The sequence below is a fragment of the Solanum pennellii genome, chromosome 10, assembly GCF_001406875.1.
Source record: "Solanum pennellii chromosome 10, SPENNV200".
Classification (NCBI taxonomy): domain Eukaryota; kingdom Viridiplantae; phylum Streptophyta; class Magnoliopsida; order Solanales; family Solanaceae; genus Solanum; species Solanum pennellii.
In genome coordinates, this window is record NC_028646.1 from 78825537 (window position 1) to 78843886 (window position 18350).

Here is an 18350-nt window from a genome sequence, read left to right on the forward strand (position 1 = left end):
TTCAACAATGATTTTTGCACTTTTTTTTACTGTGAATCAGAGCAGCCGCTTGACAATGTTTACAATTAGTTGAAAAAATTAAATGAAGATTGTTGTTTCAGTTTAGAATTCAAACATAATACATAATTTTGGTATTTTTTTCAAAAAAAAAATTAATAGTTAACTTGAAAAGATTGTTTGTATTATGCGAGATGTCGTATTAAATATACTTTGTAATATCGAAATTTTTTTTCCGATAATGCATCAGTATAGTGGCTGTGAAGAAGTAGGAAATAAGTATCTCACTCAGACATGAATTGACTAGGTCGAACAATCCATATTGAACCATCAAAATGAAAATGAAAAAGATTGTTGAGTTTGTTTCCCCTTGTCGAAATATACATTTGCTCATGTATAATCGAGTTACTTTATTTTTCAAGATAATACTTCTTTTGTGTTTTCATATAATAAGACTCTTTTTTCCACTTAAGTAGTATATTTTTACTTGTAAATATTCAACCATACTCATCTTATGTACCTGATCAACGCAATACATGTTGAATTATAGAAAAATAATGAAATTTTTTTAATTTTCTAACTCATCTTACATACCCGATCAACATAATACATGTTAAATTACAGAAAAACTATGAATAATTTCAATTCTCTAGCTTCAAATAATCTTTACTAATTTATTAAGGATAAGGATGCAACTTAAAGAAGAAGAAGAAAAAGAAGAGCAAGGCTCTATGATCAATGGATAGTAATTTGGGGAACGATTCCAATTCATGAGATACAAATGCTAATATGTTATCGATACTAACCATAAATGAGTGTTATTTTATAAAAAAAAATAACAGTAATAGGTGAAAATATGTAAAATCTTTTAATTGTGTTTCTCAAAATATTTATTGAGTGAAATTTGTTTTAAAATGTCTTTCTCGAGTTAAATCATATTTGACATCAATCGTAAACTTAAACATACAGTAATTAATAGATACAGTAGTACAAAACGTTTTTAGTTTTGAAAAAGAAAAATAATTTTAATTAATATCACACTCTTAACTACGTACGACGTATATATAAGTATACTAAGGGCCTATTTGGCCATACGATATGGTATCATGATATGAAATTATGAGATGAAATTGAAGTTTTGTTTGGACAATCGATATGAATTTTTGGTATTGTATATTTTCTCATATACATAAAATCTCATAAGTTCTAAAACTATTAAAATAACCCAAATTGTTTATTCAATATTATCAAATAAACAAAAAAATCATAAAATCGTATAATAATTTATCAAGTTATCTATTCTCAAATTAAGTAATTGTTTGATCAATATATTTGAGTAAGAATGAAATACCTTTCACGGGCTCTTCAAAATTTTATTGTTCAACAATAGTGAAGTGCAAGTTAAAGTGACTATATGTTAGTGGGAATAATAAATTTTATGTCCGTGATAATAATAAATTTTAGAAAATAATGATGTGATTATAAATTTTATTTACATATGAAATAAATAGTTATTAGTATAAATATGAGGTTATTTTAACAAAATATAAACTCGTGACTTAATTTTTGTATTAAAATAACTAAATCATGATGTGATAATTTCATATAATTATTATTTTTGGAGAATATGATATCACGTCTCATAATATGAAATTAGCGTAAAATTACATGTCTAAATACTGATTTCATGTCATGATACCATATCGTGCAAAATTCTACGGACTATTAAACAAAAAAGACAATTGGGCTTAGATAGAGTCCTAAACCATCTAGATGAATTGATGATTTTTTTCACGTTAAATAAATAAATAAAAAGTCTTCTATACTTCTCCTCCTCTTCTTCCTCCTCATTCTTCATCAATTGGCCCTAAATTTTCGAAACCCTAGTTTTTCCTCTTCATCTTTATAGCGAAAATACGTATACATACACATAATACATAGGGTATTTCTGTTAATTGAAAGAATCGAGGTGATTCGAGGGAGATCTGAGGATTTCCCTGGATCTATTCAGCGGATTTTGGTAATTTTTTCGAAATTTCTGTTTCGTATTGTTTTATTGGTTAATATTCATGATCAAAATGAAATTTGATTGATGTTTCAATTTTTTGTTATGTAATTAGGGCGTTGACGATTTTTTTGATATTTTAGCGGTGATATTTATGAGTTTGTTGCTTGTTGTATTGGATTTTTTTGTTTGGGTTGTATTGTTGATGTAATCTTAGGAAAATCAAGTATATGGGGTGAATTTTTTTGGTTTATTTGGAAAAATATAGTCTTGCTTATAGGTTTTGCTGCCAAGATAGATGAAGGTAGTCAAGCCCCTAGGGTTTTTGGTCTAGTATTGAGAACTCAACAGAAGACGTGTGCTTTAGGTGCGAAAAGCCGGTTATTTAAGTAGAGATGGGTAGAGGGGGTGGATTCCACCTGTTTGTTGTATTGTTGATGGAATCAGGTAGATGTGTTTTTTTTTGGGTGTATTTGGAAGAATATAGTCCTGTTAATAGGTCTTGTTAATATACCTTGCTGCCAAGATAGAAGAAGCTAGTCAAGCCCCCTAAGTCTTTGGTTTAGTGGTGAGAGCCCAACATAAAAGCTGGCTATTTATGTGGAGAAGGGTAGACCTGGTTGTCCTATCTGTTCAGCTAGTATATGGATATTTTAGGATTGTGGTTTTGTATCTACTCTAGAGAAGATTTGTCGTTCTTTATTTCTTTTAAAGAAGTCATTAATTGCAGCCTATATCTGTTATATGGCCATTTAAATATTATTGTTAGTTTGTTGAGTGTTAATCGGCGTTTAAATTATCTACATTAAGAAGAAAAACCAGTTGTTCACCATTTTGAAACCCTTTGGCATTTGGGGGTTTTCTGAATTCCATATTTTTGTTATACTTCTGATGGAATCATTGGAAAATCAGGTTATGAGTTGTTCTTTGAGTGTATGTCGAAAAATATAGTCTTGTTTATAGGTTATGCTGCCAAGATAGAGGAAGGTAGTCAAGTCCCCAGGGTTTTGGGCTAGTGGTGACAGCGCAACAGATGATATGTGGCTAACACGCAAAAACATATTTTTTGATTGGTGATATTCATGATTGAATTGAAATTTGATTGATGTTACAAGTTTTTGTTATTTAATTAGGGTGTTGACGATATTTTTAATACTTTCTTTTGCGGTGACATTAATGGGGTTATTGTTTTATTGTATTTGGACTTTTTTGCGTTGTATTGTTGATGGTATCTTAGAAAAATCAGGTACATGGGTTGTTTTTTTGGGTAGATCGGTACATTTGGTTGTCGTATCTGTTCAGCTAGTATATGGATTTTTTTGGATTGTGGTTTTGTATCTACTTGGAGAAGATTTGTTGTTTGTTTATTCCTTTTAAAGGAGTCATTAATTGCAGTTTGTATCTGTTATGGCCATATAGATATCATTGTTAGCTTGTTGAGGTTTAATCTGCCTTTAAATTATCTACATTAAGAAGAAAAACCGACTGTTGACCATTTTGAAACCCTTTCTGCTATGTACATTCGCCTAGATTCATTTCCGAATTCTATTCTGGTTTGTACAATGTATCTTTCTTTAATGTGTGAATGATTGCATTTCTAATTTTCCTCTTTTATTTTCACATTTTCCCTTCTTGATATCTGATTGTGCTATGGTGCCGAAGACTGGATAGATTGATGAATAATGGCCATTCAGATGGATAGCAGTTTAGATCATTCCTCACGGGAACGCGTTCAGCGGCTTTTCAACAAGGTCGGTATTAGTTGTATCGCCTCATTGCATTTTAATTGGAATTATGGATATCTAGAATGATTTATCATAAGACCAAGATAGTGAGTATATTACTGACTCACATACATAGTTTATGTTTAAAACTTTTATTGACCTGCACAAGCTCTTGTTGTATATGCAGGTTCAATGAGTTGTATTCATTTAATGCTTAGAGATAGTACTATGTATCTTCTTGTTTGGAACATGTAATTGACATTTTCGTTGATTTTGTTAAGAATGTGGAGCTGGATAACAAGCGTAGGAAAGCAGCACAAGCTAGAGTATCTTCTGACCCCAACGCATGGCAACAAATGCGTGAAAACTATGAAGCTATCATCCTTGAGGATCATGCTTTTTCTGAACAACATGAAATAGAGTACGCCTTGTGGCAGTTGCATTATAGAAGAATTGAAGAACTGCGTGCACGCTTCAATGCTGCAATAGCTTCAAGTGGATCAACCTCTCAGACTGGGAAAGGTCCACCTCGTAACGGGTCGGATAACTTCATAAAGATCCGCACGCAGTTCAAGACTTTTCTGTCAGAAGCAACTGGCTTTTATCATGATTTGATGGTGAAAATCAGGGCAAAGTATGGCCTGACAGTAGGAGGTTTCTCTGATGATCCAGGGGATCAGATTCCTTCTTCTAATGAAGCTAATAAGTCTATTGAGGTGAAGAAAGGCTTGGTATCCTGCCATCGTTGTTTGATTTATCTGGGTGATCTTGCTCGGTACAGAGGCTTATATGGTGAGGGTGACTCTAAAGCTCGTGACCTTGCGGCAGCATCAAGTTATTACACGCAAGCTTCTTCACTGTGGCCATCAAGTGGCAACCCTCATCATCAGGTATCTTTTTTTTTATTTGGTTTTGTTCTGAATGACCATTGACAAATCTTTTCTACTGTTGGAGGGTTGGAGTTAGAGAATAGTGATCAATAACTGATCATTGATTAATATTTCTATGCGACAGATATCTTATGTAAAAATTGCTGATTCTGTGTTTTCTCAGCTTGCAATATTGGCCTTCTATTCCAGTGATGAGTTGGTGGCAATCTATCGGTATTTTCGTAGTCTTGCAGTAGAGAATCCTTTTACGACTGCAAGGGACAACCTGATCATTGCATTTGAGAAGGTAAACAACTTATTTAGTTGTTGCTTTAAGAGCTTTCATCTTTGCATCAGATCTTTGAAATGTGTCTTTCTGTCGTCTGTCTTCTTGACATTTGTTACTTGGAAAAAGTTATTTGGAGACGTCGCAATAGCTTTGTTGTGCCAATCCCAAAGGCATAACCAAATAATCATATTTCAAATTGTGGATTTTCCGCCTTGGAATGAATCAAGGAACTAAGGACGTTCCCAACATAAGATGATTAAATCCACGGTTGAGAAAGTTCCATTCTTGATAGAGGTGATAATAAAGTAAAAGGAAATTGATCCAATCTGAACTTGTTAGGTCTGTAATAATAAACTTTTTCAGTGATTCTAATTATGCAACATTGTCTTCTATTTTCCGTTCTTGTCTTATTGGTGTACTGTGATCAACTGTTCCCACCATTATAAGGCGACTCTGCGCATCTTTGATTTTGTCTCTTGTTCCTTAAAATTTTGATCTGGGTAGGTATTTTGCTTCCTATCCCAAGTCTTAACAGTGATTAATTTTCAAAAACATGATTAGAAATTTACAAAAAAAAAGAAGAGGAATTGGGTAAGCTAAAAGTCTCCTGCGAAAAGCGACTGGGGATAAGTATGCCAATAATTGTTCCTGTTTATGTAGACAATTTCGTGTCATGTGTAGAGAACCTTGTTGTGTAGGTTCTCTAAATATATTTGTTTATCACTTAAATAGGGTTCCCACACAATTAAACCTTTACTTTGTTTTGAGAAAAAAAGAATACATGTCAATACTTGTGTATGTTTCTATATCTGGAATCCTATTATTGTTAGTGTTATTATCAACAATTGTTGTATGCTTAATCTATACAGGTTTATTTATTTTCTCCCGGCCTTGGTTCTGTGGTTGCTTATATTTTCCCCTTCCCTTTGTCCCTTTTCCTGACGTGTACTAAGTAGCTTCATTATGCTTCTTGTGTCATGGAAGAGTAATTACTTACCCAATCCAAGATAATTTACTATTAATCTTTTGAGGGTGATAAACTACTTATATGGATTGGTAAAATGAAAAAGAAATATGAATTACTGTATTATTAAGAGAGAAGAATGACATAGAACATAGGTGTAGCTTATGTTAAACAGTATCATTATGAACTGTTTTTTTAAAAAATACAGATAATAAAATACTATTTGTAGGAAGTTCTTGTGATCTTGTATTGGAACTTTGATTTTCATCTATCAGTTGTGCTGGGAGCGTGAACTTCAATTTGCACCTTTTTTCTCTGGTTTGTCAATGAGTGATCAAGATGTGATTATCTAGTATATATTTTGTAAGTGTTTCAAGTTCTGCCCGAAAGAGAAATTTTTGTAGAAGTTTTTTAGCACATGTTCTCTTTCCGTTTGGACTGTTGGCTATGTGGATGGTCTTAGTGTTAATTGATTTCTCTGTTATGGCAGAATCGTCAATATTTCTCCCAGCTGCCAGTGGATGCTAAGGCTTCGTCTACCAAGGTAACTCCTTCCCGAACAACTGGTAGAGGACGAGGTAAATATGAAACAAGGCCGTCTCTGAAAGATGGAAAGGTTGAGGCAAGTTTACCAAAGGAAAAAGCATTAAGTACATCTGAAATCTTCAAAACCTTTAGCACAGGGTATGTTCGGTTGAATGGCATTCTCTTCACGCGCACTAGGTATGTTCCTGTCTAATGAATAATATGATACTGACGATAACATAACTTAGTAATGACACTATCTTCTTATAATCTTTACTCAGCTTGGAGACCTTTGATGAAGTGTTGTTGATGGTTAAGAATGATCTGCTTGAGCTTCTCTCTTCTGGGTCTGATGAGAAGTATAATTTTGGTTCAACTGCTGCTGACTGCAGACTGGCAATTGTCAGGCTCGTGGCCATCTTAATATTCACCATCCATAATGTGATTAGGGAAAATGATAATCAGTCATATGCCGAGATTCTACAAAGATCAGTTCTTCTGCAGAAGGCATTTACTGCTGCTTTTGAGTTCATGGGTCATCTGGTCGAGAGATGTATCCAATTAAAGGATCCCTCATCAAGCTTCTTATTGCCTGGTATTTTGGTTTTCGTAGAATGGTTAGCCTGCCATCAAGATATTGCACTTGGTAATGAATCAGAGGAAAACCAAGCTAGGGCTAGATCCTTTTTCTGGAAGAACTGTATAAGTTTCTTTAATAAGCTAATGTCAACTGGGTCTAAGTTTGTCGATGAAGATGAAGATGAAACATGCTTTTTCAATATGAGCAGGTATGATGAAGGTGAGACTGGCAATCGTCTTGCGTTGCCGGAAGACTTTGAACTCAGAGGATTTGTTCCTCTTCTTCCAGCACAGCTTATCCTTGACTTCTCAAGGAAATGTTCTTTTGGTGGTGATAGTGGAAGTAAAGAGAAGAAGTGCCGTCTTCAGAGGATGATTGCAGCTGGAAAGGTTCTTGCTACTGTGGTCCGGGTTGGAGAAGAAGGAATATATTTTGACACAAGGGGAAAGAAATTTATCATTGGTATGGAGCCCCAAACTTCTGATAATTATCTACTTAATGGCTTAAATGATACCAAATTAAGTGGTATTGAACTGGAAAGTCCAGATGCTGGACAGTTGACTGTGGGAGATCTTCTGCCGAAGCAGCAATTGTATGTGGAATGTGAAGAAGAAGACGAAGTTATTGTTTTTAAGCCATCAGTGATAGAAAAATCTAATGACATCTCTTCAAGTACTATGACCTCAGCGGTTCCTGTATCTGGTATTAGTGTTGTCAATGCTTCTTCTGGTGCTAGCATGGAGTGTGTTGATTCGTGTTGTGAGATGGGGCCATTTCCATCTGCACTCGATGGATTGAGGTTGCAGAATGGTTGGAGTACTACAAGGCTGCCAACAAGCATTTCTCTTACTAATACCCAATATATGCAGGCAATCCAACCAAGTACTTCAATGTGGTCTGTAGAGCAAGGTGCTTTTATGAATGGATTGGGTGGCTTGAGCTTGACAGGAAATGGGCTAATGACAGAAGCTGAGTTGCTAAATCATCCAGAAATGGTGTCACCTGCAGCAGCACATTCAGCTCCTTTGCCACAGTCTGTGAAGTTCAGCACTGCAAATAATATTCACTTCCAGGTTCCTGAGGCTGCTATGTCATCTACCTTCAGTTCACTTGCACCCTCCGTAGCTTTCTCCGATAGCATGTCAATGAAATCTTTAGCAATTACTCCGACAGGAATGAAGAAAAATCCAGTGTGCCGACCTGGTAGGCATCTGGGTCCACCTCCAGGGTTTGGTTCTGTTTCTTCCAAAGTAGATGACTCTTCATTTGCCTCGACACTTAAAAATGAAAATAACCCCATCCCTCGTATGGATGATTATAGCTGGTTGAATGGATATCAGTTACCTTCAGCACATCAGAGCATTGTTTACAAAAACTCGGACAATCATTCAGCTCAACCATATCACTCTGTAAGCAATAGTAGCTTAGTCGGGATTAGCTTTCCTTTCCCAGGGAAGCAGGTGCCCTCTCTGCACATGCAGTCAGATATCCAGAAAGCAAATAACCAATCTGTTGGATTGCCTCAGCAGTATCAAGGACAGTCCCTGTGGCAAGATCGTTTCTTTGTGTGACGTGGATAGTGAGACTAGATGGTGAAGTGCATCTTCCTTGTTCTTTTAATTCATTAAGTTACTTGAAACAAATTATTGTGTTCTTCCATATACCATAGTATACATTCGCTTAGTTGTATTTCCCAATGCTGTACAGGTTAACAATTACTGGGGAGAATGACCGCTAGCCTGTTGCTACAAAGTTCAATCATCATATTGCAGTATGGCCAAGGTTATTATGTTTTTGTTGCAGCATGGATGGTCTTGGATAGTTGCTGGCACTCGCTATTGAGCAGGTATCTTCTGCTACCTTATCTCCCTGTTTCTCTCCCCCTTCTGGTTACTGTTTGACCTGGTGAGTAATTTTTCTTAGTCCAAAACAATCATACTTGAGTGGATAAGACAGGGTCCTCCATCTAACTTTCCATACATATGAAGATGTTCCAGCTATCAATTAGCTGCATGTCAATGATTAGGCAGTATGGGTCACATGTCATACATAAGCTAATGGCTTCATATCTTTCCCCTCTCTCCCCTTTTCATTTCTCTATCTTGATCATGCGGGACATACTCAAAACAAACGAAAGATGGTTCTTTCTGGACAGATCTCTGTTGGACACCTCTCCCTCCCCCTTTTCTTTTCTTCTAAGATCATGTATTTACTATAACCTACTACGCACTTGCCTATACCATGTCTCAGTTGTCTCACACCGGCCTGGTTTGTGATGGTATTTTTCCTTTTATTCCTCGGGGAGTCTGGGCAATGAATAGTTAGATCTGGATGCGTGCATCTCTTTCCTTCTGAACTTGGAGGAATTGGGGATAAAATAGCAGTGCCTCCATGATATGTTTTACTTGTCTGCGTTTAACTTGCCCAATTCCAATGTCTGCTTAGACTTTTACCTCCCTCTTGTCAACGTCAATTTATTGGGAGATTTCTATGTCAAGTTTTCCCATGCTTACAAATGTAGTAATTTTCTGTTATCATCTTAACCACTAAAGTCTCTCTGGGTCTGATGCAGCTTGTGCCGAGCTATTCAAACTGGTTGAGTAGAGACCGAGGTTAGTAGGTGCAGGAATTTGGGAGCTTTTGAATTAAGAAACCTTGTCTTGGTTGGATTGATAATTGTACGGCTGAGGGATCAGGCTTTGGTGGATATCTGTTTAGAGCAGAAGCAACAGTAAATCTACCATGGTTTATAAATGATCTCGACAAAAAGAGTTCTGCTACTTGTGAGCAACTTTCTACAATACACAATTAAGGTTAGATATCTTGGCAGTTCCATATCTGCCTTGTGTGAAGTTCTGAGAGTATTTTGCGTAAAGATGATGGAGAAGGATTTGTTATCGTTGGAGTACTTTGTGGTTGTTAGTTGGAAATAAGTATTAGCCTATGGCTATCTCAACCCTTTTCTTTTGATGGTACTGTGTCTTAGTGGCAACAATTATCTTGTTATGTTTGTTCTGTTGGACAAATTGCTGGATTGTTCTTGTTACAGTTTTTCTTTTTGTTGTTGGATTGTTAAATAATGTTTTGTTACTTCTTTTGGTGACATGATGCCCTTATAAATCTTGCTATTGCAAATATCATTTCCCATGTTTGGTTCGGAATGATAATTTGATTTATAAAATTTTATCCCGGTTTTCGCTAAATATGAGGGATCAATGTAAATCTCAAATTCTATTGACATAGACCTCGTTTGGACAGGTTTATAGCTTATGACTTATAAGTCATTCAAGTGTGGAATCTTTGACTTATAGATTATTACCCTATTTTTGTTATTTTAACTTCAATAAAAGTGTGTCGAAAGAATCTTTTCAAAAAAAATTATCTAAATATTTTTTCAAGTGTTTATAACCCATTTACTTAAAAATATATAAAATAAGTAATAAGACAAAGGAGATGATTCATATTGACTTCAGTTAGAGAAGTTGAATCCTGGTTGATGAATATTATATAGCAAAAATCAAAATCAGTCATCTAGAAGGGAACAAACAAATAAGTGGATGTATGTAGCAATGTTAATATTTGAAAATAATCTTTTTTATGTAACTTAGGGTTTTTTTCGTATATATAGTAAGTATCCTTTTCGGATCTCACTTATAAAGAAACTTCGAACTGCGTAATTCAATGGAGCAAAAACAAACTACCCACTACCACTTGCCTTTTATAAGAGACTAGTTTATGGACACGTGCTTCGCACGTGTGTTCCATGCAATATTTTATAAATTGGTTAGATTCGACGAAAATATGTGTGTAATGAGTACTAAAATGGAACAATCTCAAATAAATATTATGACAATATTTTTTTTTTTGTAGAAAACTAAATTAAATAAGACTAATAGAGAGTAAACATAAAAAAACTAAATATGAAAGAAAAAAATCAGCATACACATTGTTCTTTAAGACTTTAATCATAACAATAAATATATGAAAAAAGAATACAAAATCAATACATAATTTACCGAGTTTTTGTCACCTTCTCTCATATCCAATCAAAATTCAAAAGTCTTCTCCATCAAGTCAAACAAAAGTATAAATCAAATAGAAAAGCATGAAGGTTATGACTTATGAATATTAATAATGATAATTCAATAGGTAATTAAATATAATCTCTGTCAATTAGTTTAAACTTAAACCATATAAATATTGTTAAAACTTGTAGTGAGATACACACCAAAAATTGAAAAAAGAAAATATAAATTCAATTAGCAAAATATGAAATGAATACAAAAATCTATATATAGATCAAACTTTATTATATGAAGGAAACTATATAATAATCATATTGACTTTGTTCAACTGTCTCTAGATTTGTATCATCTCTTATTGATTGTGTTTCATATAAAAACATTATTAGGGGAGGAGATACTAAAGGTAAAAAATAAACACCTACTTCAAGATCATAATGTACAAGATTATATTGTAACAAATTCACATAGTATTGGAGAAACTCAAATTGAGTCATATAATATATAATAAGGAGAAACTGAGACAATTTTTATTCAAACTCAAATTATGTAAAATCTATTGTATATCTAACAAATCGAAATTCTCACTATATTGATAAGAACAGTGGAATACGATTACAACCTTAAGATTCTGATTGCAATAATCGAACTACCAAATTATAATGGAAATATTGAAATAACAAATAATTAAAGATAGAAGAAGAACAGGAGATGAGAAACTTTAGACTCTAGAAGAAGAGGAGACGAAAAATATTTTCTTCAATATGCATAATCCCTAAATCAGTGACTGTTGCACCTTTTGATGGAACCATTCTCACATCCACTACTCGACCCGTATCCCAAATTAACCTGGTCCTATTGCTTGTTCTAGGCCCAATAGCCCTTGTCAGTCCTATAACTACTGGTGCGACCTTGGTATCCACATTAGGTTAAACTTGGTTCATAAAAGTATATGTCCTAAAACTTTGCTTTAAAGGAGTTGTCATTGGCTTGAAGCATGAAAGATCCGTAATTGAAATCCTTAACCTGAGAAAAGCTAACAAAAATCAAAGCAAGATCAAGATTAATATAACATAACCACTCCAAGATACTTCATAATCATCAAGAATTTGCAAATCTGAAATAATCAATATTCTAACCTAAAGAAATGAATAAGTCTATAAAATATTGAAGAAACTAAAATAAAATTACTTACACTCTCTTTGAAACTTTAAACCTCATATCACAAATGCACAATTGATGTGGTAATCTTGATGCCCCCAAAGCTGAGAAAGAAAATATGACAAACATAAATATAATTAGATGTGATATACATATAAATCATGAAATCTAAAATTAAAATAATATGAATAGATCAAATACAAGTATGGATTTTGCGATTATCAATTGTCTAAAAAACCTTTCATCCTAGGCTTGTTTCATATTATTCAATATTTGTATTTATAAATTTGAAAAAATCATCTTTATTCAATATAGGCAAATGAAGAGACAAGAGTTTTAATAAACTAATTAAGAGGTTTTAAAAACAGACATACATCTTTTTATCTTCCATTTTCTTTAATGTCTTAAAATTTCACATTTAATTGGATAATGTATCTAAATTAATTTTTTTGGACTTCTTAAAACAATGATTTAGTTCGGATAGGTCTTAAAATAATGTTAATGGTTGACTATGATAAATAATGTAATGTGACTGACTTTTCATATTTTTTCAGTTTTTTTTTTTTTTTATATTCAGCAAGTTAAGAGGTAATTAAAGTTTAATATCTAATTAACAATTAATGAGATGCTATATGATTTATTTTGTATAGGGGTAAATTGGTAATCTAACTTTACACTTTAGAGCTTCCCACTTATATAAATAATGTAATGTAATAATGTGACTGACTTTTCATATTTTTTCAGTTTTTTTTTTATATTCAGCAAGTTAAGAGGTAATTAAAGTTTAATATCTAATTAACAATTAATGAGATGCTATATGATTTATTTTGTATAGGGGTAAATTGGTAATCTAACTTTACACTTTAGAGCTTCCCACTTATAATAATATATGATTAAATAGAACAAAAATAAACTATCCACTACTACTTGCCCTTTTGGTGGGTCGTGATGCGAATTTAAATTAGTAGTGTGTTAACTTGCCCTTTTAGTGGGTCGTGATGCGAATTTAAATTAATAGTGTGTTAACGTGGATGCCAGACTCCAGATGGAAAGCCAAAAAAAAGAACAAAACATCATATGTTCATGAACCATACTGAAAAAAAAGAACTCATAATGTTTGAGGGGCCTAGTCAATTGACAATTAAAACTTAATATCAAGACAAAGTTAATTTGCATCAATCCTTTTACAACTTTTTCTATACAATTGCTATCAAAATAGTATATATATCTATAATTTAACAAAAAAACTTTCAGAATCACAAGACAAAAACTCCATGAAGCATGAGTTCTTCTAAGCTTCAACAACAAAAAATGTTGAAATCCTTCACAAGACAAGATCCATCTTGCAGCTTGAACTCCTCTAAACAAATTTAAAACTTTCAAGTATGAAATTCCTTTATTAATTGTCCTCTACAAAAACTTTGAATATGTAATCGCGAAAACGCCTTGAATATGCCATTGGATCAACTGCTGAGATAGAATTTGGATCACATTGTATAGACTTATATGCATGTTCAAGCTTTTTGGTAATGTCATAGTCTTGAAGTATATCAATTATTCCGAAAAATAGTGTCACATCATACAACTCCCCTGTTGGTTCTCCTATTAGCTGAAAATCCAAGTCATTTTTCCTGAATGTCTTCTCAACTCTTGCAGGCATGTTTATTCCTAAACTTGTGTTTGTCAACCTGCATTACTTAAAGTCATAACATAAGCTGCACGTTCGATGATGAAAAGTACTTAGTAGTTGTGTTGCTCAGACTCTTCAAAGATGATGTGCTGTCAGATCCTAGTAGTGCATTTTTCTTGACAGGGGAACGACAACATTTTTAGGTAGTCCGAGCAACACAGCTTAGAAGAGATGATCTTCAGTCCTAGTTCGATTACTACATGAAGACTAAAATGTCAAGTTTACTTATTGAGAAGATTGCAGACTTGACAGATGAAAAACTTACCCTGCAGGATTAAGAAGTAATAGATCCACATCTGATTTAGTAAACCGATGAATTGGTTCAGCGTCTGTGGTTCCATTTTCTGCAAACATTAGGAAAAGAATGATGGTTTCTTGTTTTCTTACAATAAAGTTTGAGCCTTTACTATGAGGAGAGTTAATCAGCAGTTGGGATATGTCGCCGAGCTTAGCTTGTTTGGGACTGAGGCGTAGTATTGACAAATGTAAATGTGTAACTGTTATAAGATCAGAACTAACCGATAGGCGTCCTACAGCCTGAAGGAGTTTGATATCCAGTACTAGCATTTCCTTCCCTAAAATTTACACCAACTAAAAGACTATAGTCCATTACTCTTTCCTGTTCCAAGAGCTCACAATCCCTATCAACTTGCCTGCAATATCAAAGAAATTTTCGAGCCAGAGGTGGATTCAGGATTTAAACTTAATGCTTTCAAGATGCTCTTTCTTGCAATACCAATTGAGACTAGATATCGGTATTGATATAATAATAAGGAATTAATGCGAAGAAACAAATTTTACCTTCGGAACTCTTCAAACCATGATTTTTGTAACTTGAATATGAAGTTGAGATCAAGGTCTTTAAGAGTAGTTGTTGTATCAATTTCTGATTCTGGTTTATCTGTGATCCTACCAAAAGTTGATCCTTTCAAGTCGAAGCGTTTATGAATAGTGTAATTGGTGCAGAAGAGATTCCCAATGATCACGAACCGGACCTAGTTAAACCATTGAACAGACAAGTTCTTTTGGTAAGTAACTTAACTAGTGTTCAATTTCAATGCATAATATGCAAAAATACCTTCTTTTGAGCTGGTCCATTTAGCTTCAGGCAGTGCAGGCCATAGTATCTAGTCACAAGGGTGTTCTCGAAAGCACGAAAATGATCATAATAGGCATTTAGCATCCTTAAAAGTACCTAATGATCATTCATTGACAAGAAAAAATCAGAAAGGAACATGTAAATTGCAGAATGAAGAAACGATGACTTCACTGCAGTGCTCAAAAAGTTTGAGCCGAGGGTCTATTAGAAAGAGTCTTTCTGTCCCTCACCTTTACTTCTGCCTTTTTCATTGTCTTGATCATATATCTATCATCATTTGTCAAGTAAAAGAAACTTCCACTTTTTCCCGGAGAGCTTAGCTCTCTAAGGGGGCCACAAATAGACAACATATACTCCGTTGCATCCACCTTGAACAACGTTCTCAGAGCCCTGGACAGTATCATGTCGAATATAACGTTTACTTTTTGTTCTTTAAGTATACTAAGTTGATAACATTGCATAGTGAGGCATCATTACCTGAAAACTTTTGGGCAATAATCTTTCCATCTGAACTCACAAGACTGATGGCGTGGCGTACTCTTGGATCCTTCAGGTGGAAATCTTGTCCAGTACTTCTCCTTCGGATCAAAAGCTGATGCATCAAGATCGAGTGTTGGAGGAGGGCCAAGCTTTTGTACTGTATGCCTATATGGTTATTCACATTACAAGGTACCATAAACAAACAAAAAATACTCTTCTCAGTCTAGAAAACGCGCAATAATATGACAGATGCTTACAGGTTTTCGATAAGTTTTATACACCGACTGTATAAAGAAACTTCACATTATCAGTGTAGTTTCATTTATCATAGCAAGTCATTTACCATTTTTTTCCAGGCTTCATGTTTATAAATGCTTATTATATAAAATTAAGTGATCCATTATGTAAATATGTTTTATCTGGTTAGTACATATATAGAAACTAGAACTGTAATAAAGGGCAGTTCGTGCACGAAGCATCCTGTGGTTGGGGAAGGGGCTGTGGTATATGCAGCCTATCCTGATTTCACAGCTAGAACCCCTAACATATAAGTCGCACGGAGACAACTTTACCGTTTCTCCAGGGCTCTAGAAACTAGAACTGTAAAAAAAGGCAGTCCGGTGCATGAGGCATCCGGCTGTCAGGGAAGGGATCCCATTCTGAGGGGGTGTGATATATGCAGCCTACCCTCACGCAACCATCAGTGGCTGATTTCACAGCTAAAACCTATAGATCACTCGGAGACAACTTTACCATCTCTTTCTGAAGAAACTAAAACTGTATATGAAAGAAAATTTAACTACCTGATTCCCAACTGCAAATTGAGCATAAGCTCATAATTCTTATGCCCTTTAGATATTGTGATTCCTTGCCTTTTGACAACCTTAGGAATCTTAATAGGACTCCCACTTTTATATCCATCAGATTCTAGCAAAGCAACCATTGCGTCGATATCTGAACAAGAATTACTTGTAGTAGCAACTAATGTTGTTCCAACTCCATCTGATAACTGTATTCTACTAAACTCAGTATCAGTTGAACCGTCTATGGACATCCTCCTGGTCGTCCTACTGTTGTCGACAGGCTTTGACGATGACATCCTGACAGCGAGTTTCTTCTGTGAAGGCAAGACTGAAAGTGTATCATTTGGTGAGATAGTACATCCCATCAAATCAACATTGAAAACTTGTTGAGGATCCCATTCAAAATTTCCCCTTTGTAACAATGACTCAGATGGATAAAAAGTTCCATTCAATTCATCAGGATCTCTACTCCAATTGCCAATATAATAACTTCCATCAGCCCAATGAAAAGTACCTTTGCCTTTAGGCAATCCATCTTCCCAGTTGCCTTCAAACAAATTACCATTTTTCCAATACAATTTTCCATCACCACAGATAGTACCATTAGCCCATTGACCAACATAATAATTTCCATTTTTCCAAGTATACTTACCATTATTTTCTTGTAATCCTCTACACCATTCACCATCATAACAATCACCATTTGCATATTCTTTAACACCATTTCCATGTTTTAAATCCATTAACCAACAACCTCTAAATGTATCACCATTTGGTGCTGTATAAGTACCTTCACCATCCATATAACCATTCTTGAAATTACCTTCATACATTGCACCAGAAGGCCAACTAAATACACCTTGACCTTTCATTTTACCTTTACTCCAATCGCCTACGTACATACATCCATCCGTCCACCAATACTTACCTTGTCCATTAGGTAAATTATCGACCCAATATCCCGTATAGTAATCTCCATTTGATAGAAATTTTTCTAATTGATATGTTTCACCATTCATTGGATGGTAGTAATCTTCTTCATCAACATTTTCTTCTTGTTGTACATCTTCTTCTTCCACTATTTCTTTTTCTTTGTTGATGTTGCTATTGTTATTAAACTCACCTTCATCAATTTGTGTTGTTGGTCCATACGTTCCAAATATTGTATGTGCTCTTTTTCTAGCTACCAATTGTGTTTTTCTAACCGTTGCTTCCAATGCCTTCATGATTATTTGTTTTTCAAGATCAACATGAATCCTTTTTCATCAAAAATCTGAAAAAAAATAAATTAGATCACTCTGTTACACTTTCTTGATCCAACAATATTGTCTTCTTTCTCTATCCTCTCTTACGTGTGATGTAACAAAACAGACAATTAACAGAAACCATTAACATATTGTATTCATTCTCTCAATTTTTTACAACTTTTTTTTTTTTTAAAATAATATATATTTTTTTAGTATATATTGTTTTGAATGTAATTGTTACACTTGCTAGTACTTTGACACCCTAGAGTGAAAGTGTCTAATTGGACACCTTTCGGAAAATAATATCTTATATATAAGTATAACGATACACAAAGTGATTATAGCATATTTTGGATATCCTTAACAGTGTAAGGTGTTGTAGCCTAGTGATTTTAGATGGTTTGAAAGAATCTCAAGTGTTCATGTGTTCGAATCTAACTAGAGTAAAAGTGACGGAGGGTAAATTGAGAGTGAATTGATGAGGACGAGTTACATAAATGGACCGAAAAGCTTCTAGGCTGGCAAGCCTCCAATCTCTAAAGAAAGGGGTGTGCATTACATCTTAAATACTCCCTCCGTTTAAAAAAGAATGATCTCTTTTCCTGTTTAGTCTGTTTAAAAAAAAATGATCTTTTTCTTTTTTTTTTTATAATATTTTAAAATTGGCTTTTCACGTGGCATGTTTAAGGCCACTAGATCAAAGGAGAATTTTGTACATTTAAGCTAACTTTAATTTAGAACCACAAGATACAAAAGTCTTTATACTTTTAAATTTCGTGTCAAGTCAAATCCGATTATTTTTTATGAAACTAAGGAAGTAATATAAAAGAAAATTGAAGAGCTTTATAAAATATAGTAAAAATTCACATGGTGCTTATGTTTATTAGGCTTGATA

At 34.1% G+C, this 18350-nt stretch overlaps 2 protein-coding genes across 2 annotated transcripts; one reads left to right on the forward strand and one right to left on the reverse strand.

The window, feature by feature from the left end:
* Nucleotides 1-1781: 1781 nt before the first annotated feature.
* Nucleotides 1782-10114, forward strand: LOC107002223 (protein SMG7-like). Its single transcript, XM_015200157.2, has 8 exons — nt 1782-2017; nt 3665-3753; nt 4008-4616; nt 4780-4902; nt 6339-6571; nt 6655-8545; nt 8661-8799; nt 9526-10114. Exons 2-6 carry the CDS (start codon nt 3685-3687, stop codon nt 8522-8524), a joined length of 2904 nt encoding a protein of 967 aa, XP_015055643.1. The 5' UTR covers nt 1782-2017; nt 3665-3684; the 3' UTR covers nt 8525-8545; nt 8661-8799; nt 9526-10114.
* A 3156-nt stretch (nt 10115-13270) lies between these two features.
* LOC107001619 (phosphatidylinositol 4-phosphate 5-kinase 6-like) lies at nt 13271-17599 on the reverse strand. Its single transcript, XM_027912533.1, has 8 exons — nt 16209-17599; nt 15403-15570; nt 15156-15315; nt 14905-15021; nt 14628-14821; nt 14346-14479; nt 14092-14170; nt 13271-13824 (listed from the first exon to the last, which is right to left on the reverse strand). Exons 1-8 carry the CDS (start codon nt 17432-17434, stop codon nt 13536-13538), a joined length of 2367 nt encoding a protein of 788 aa, XP_027768334.1. The 5' UTR covers nt 17435-17599; the 3' UTR covers nt 13271-13535.
* Between the last annotated feature and the right edge of the window lie 751 nt (nt 17600-18350).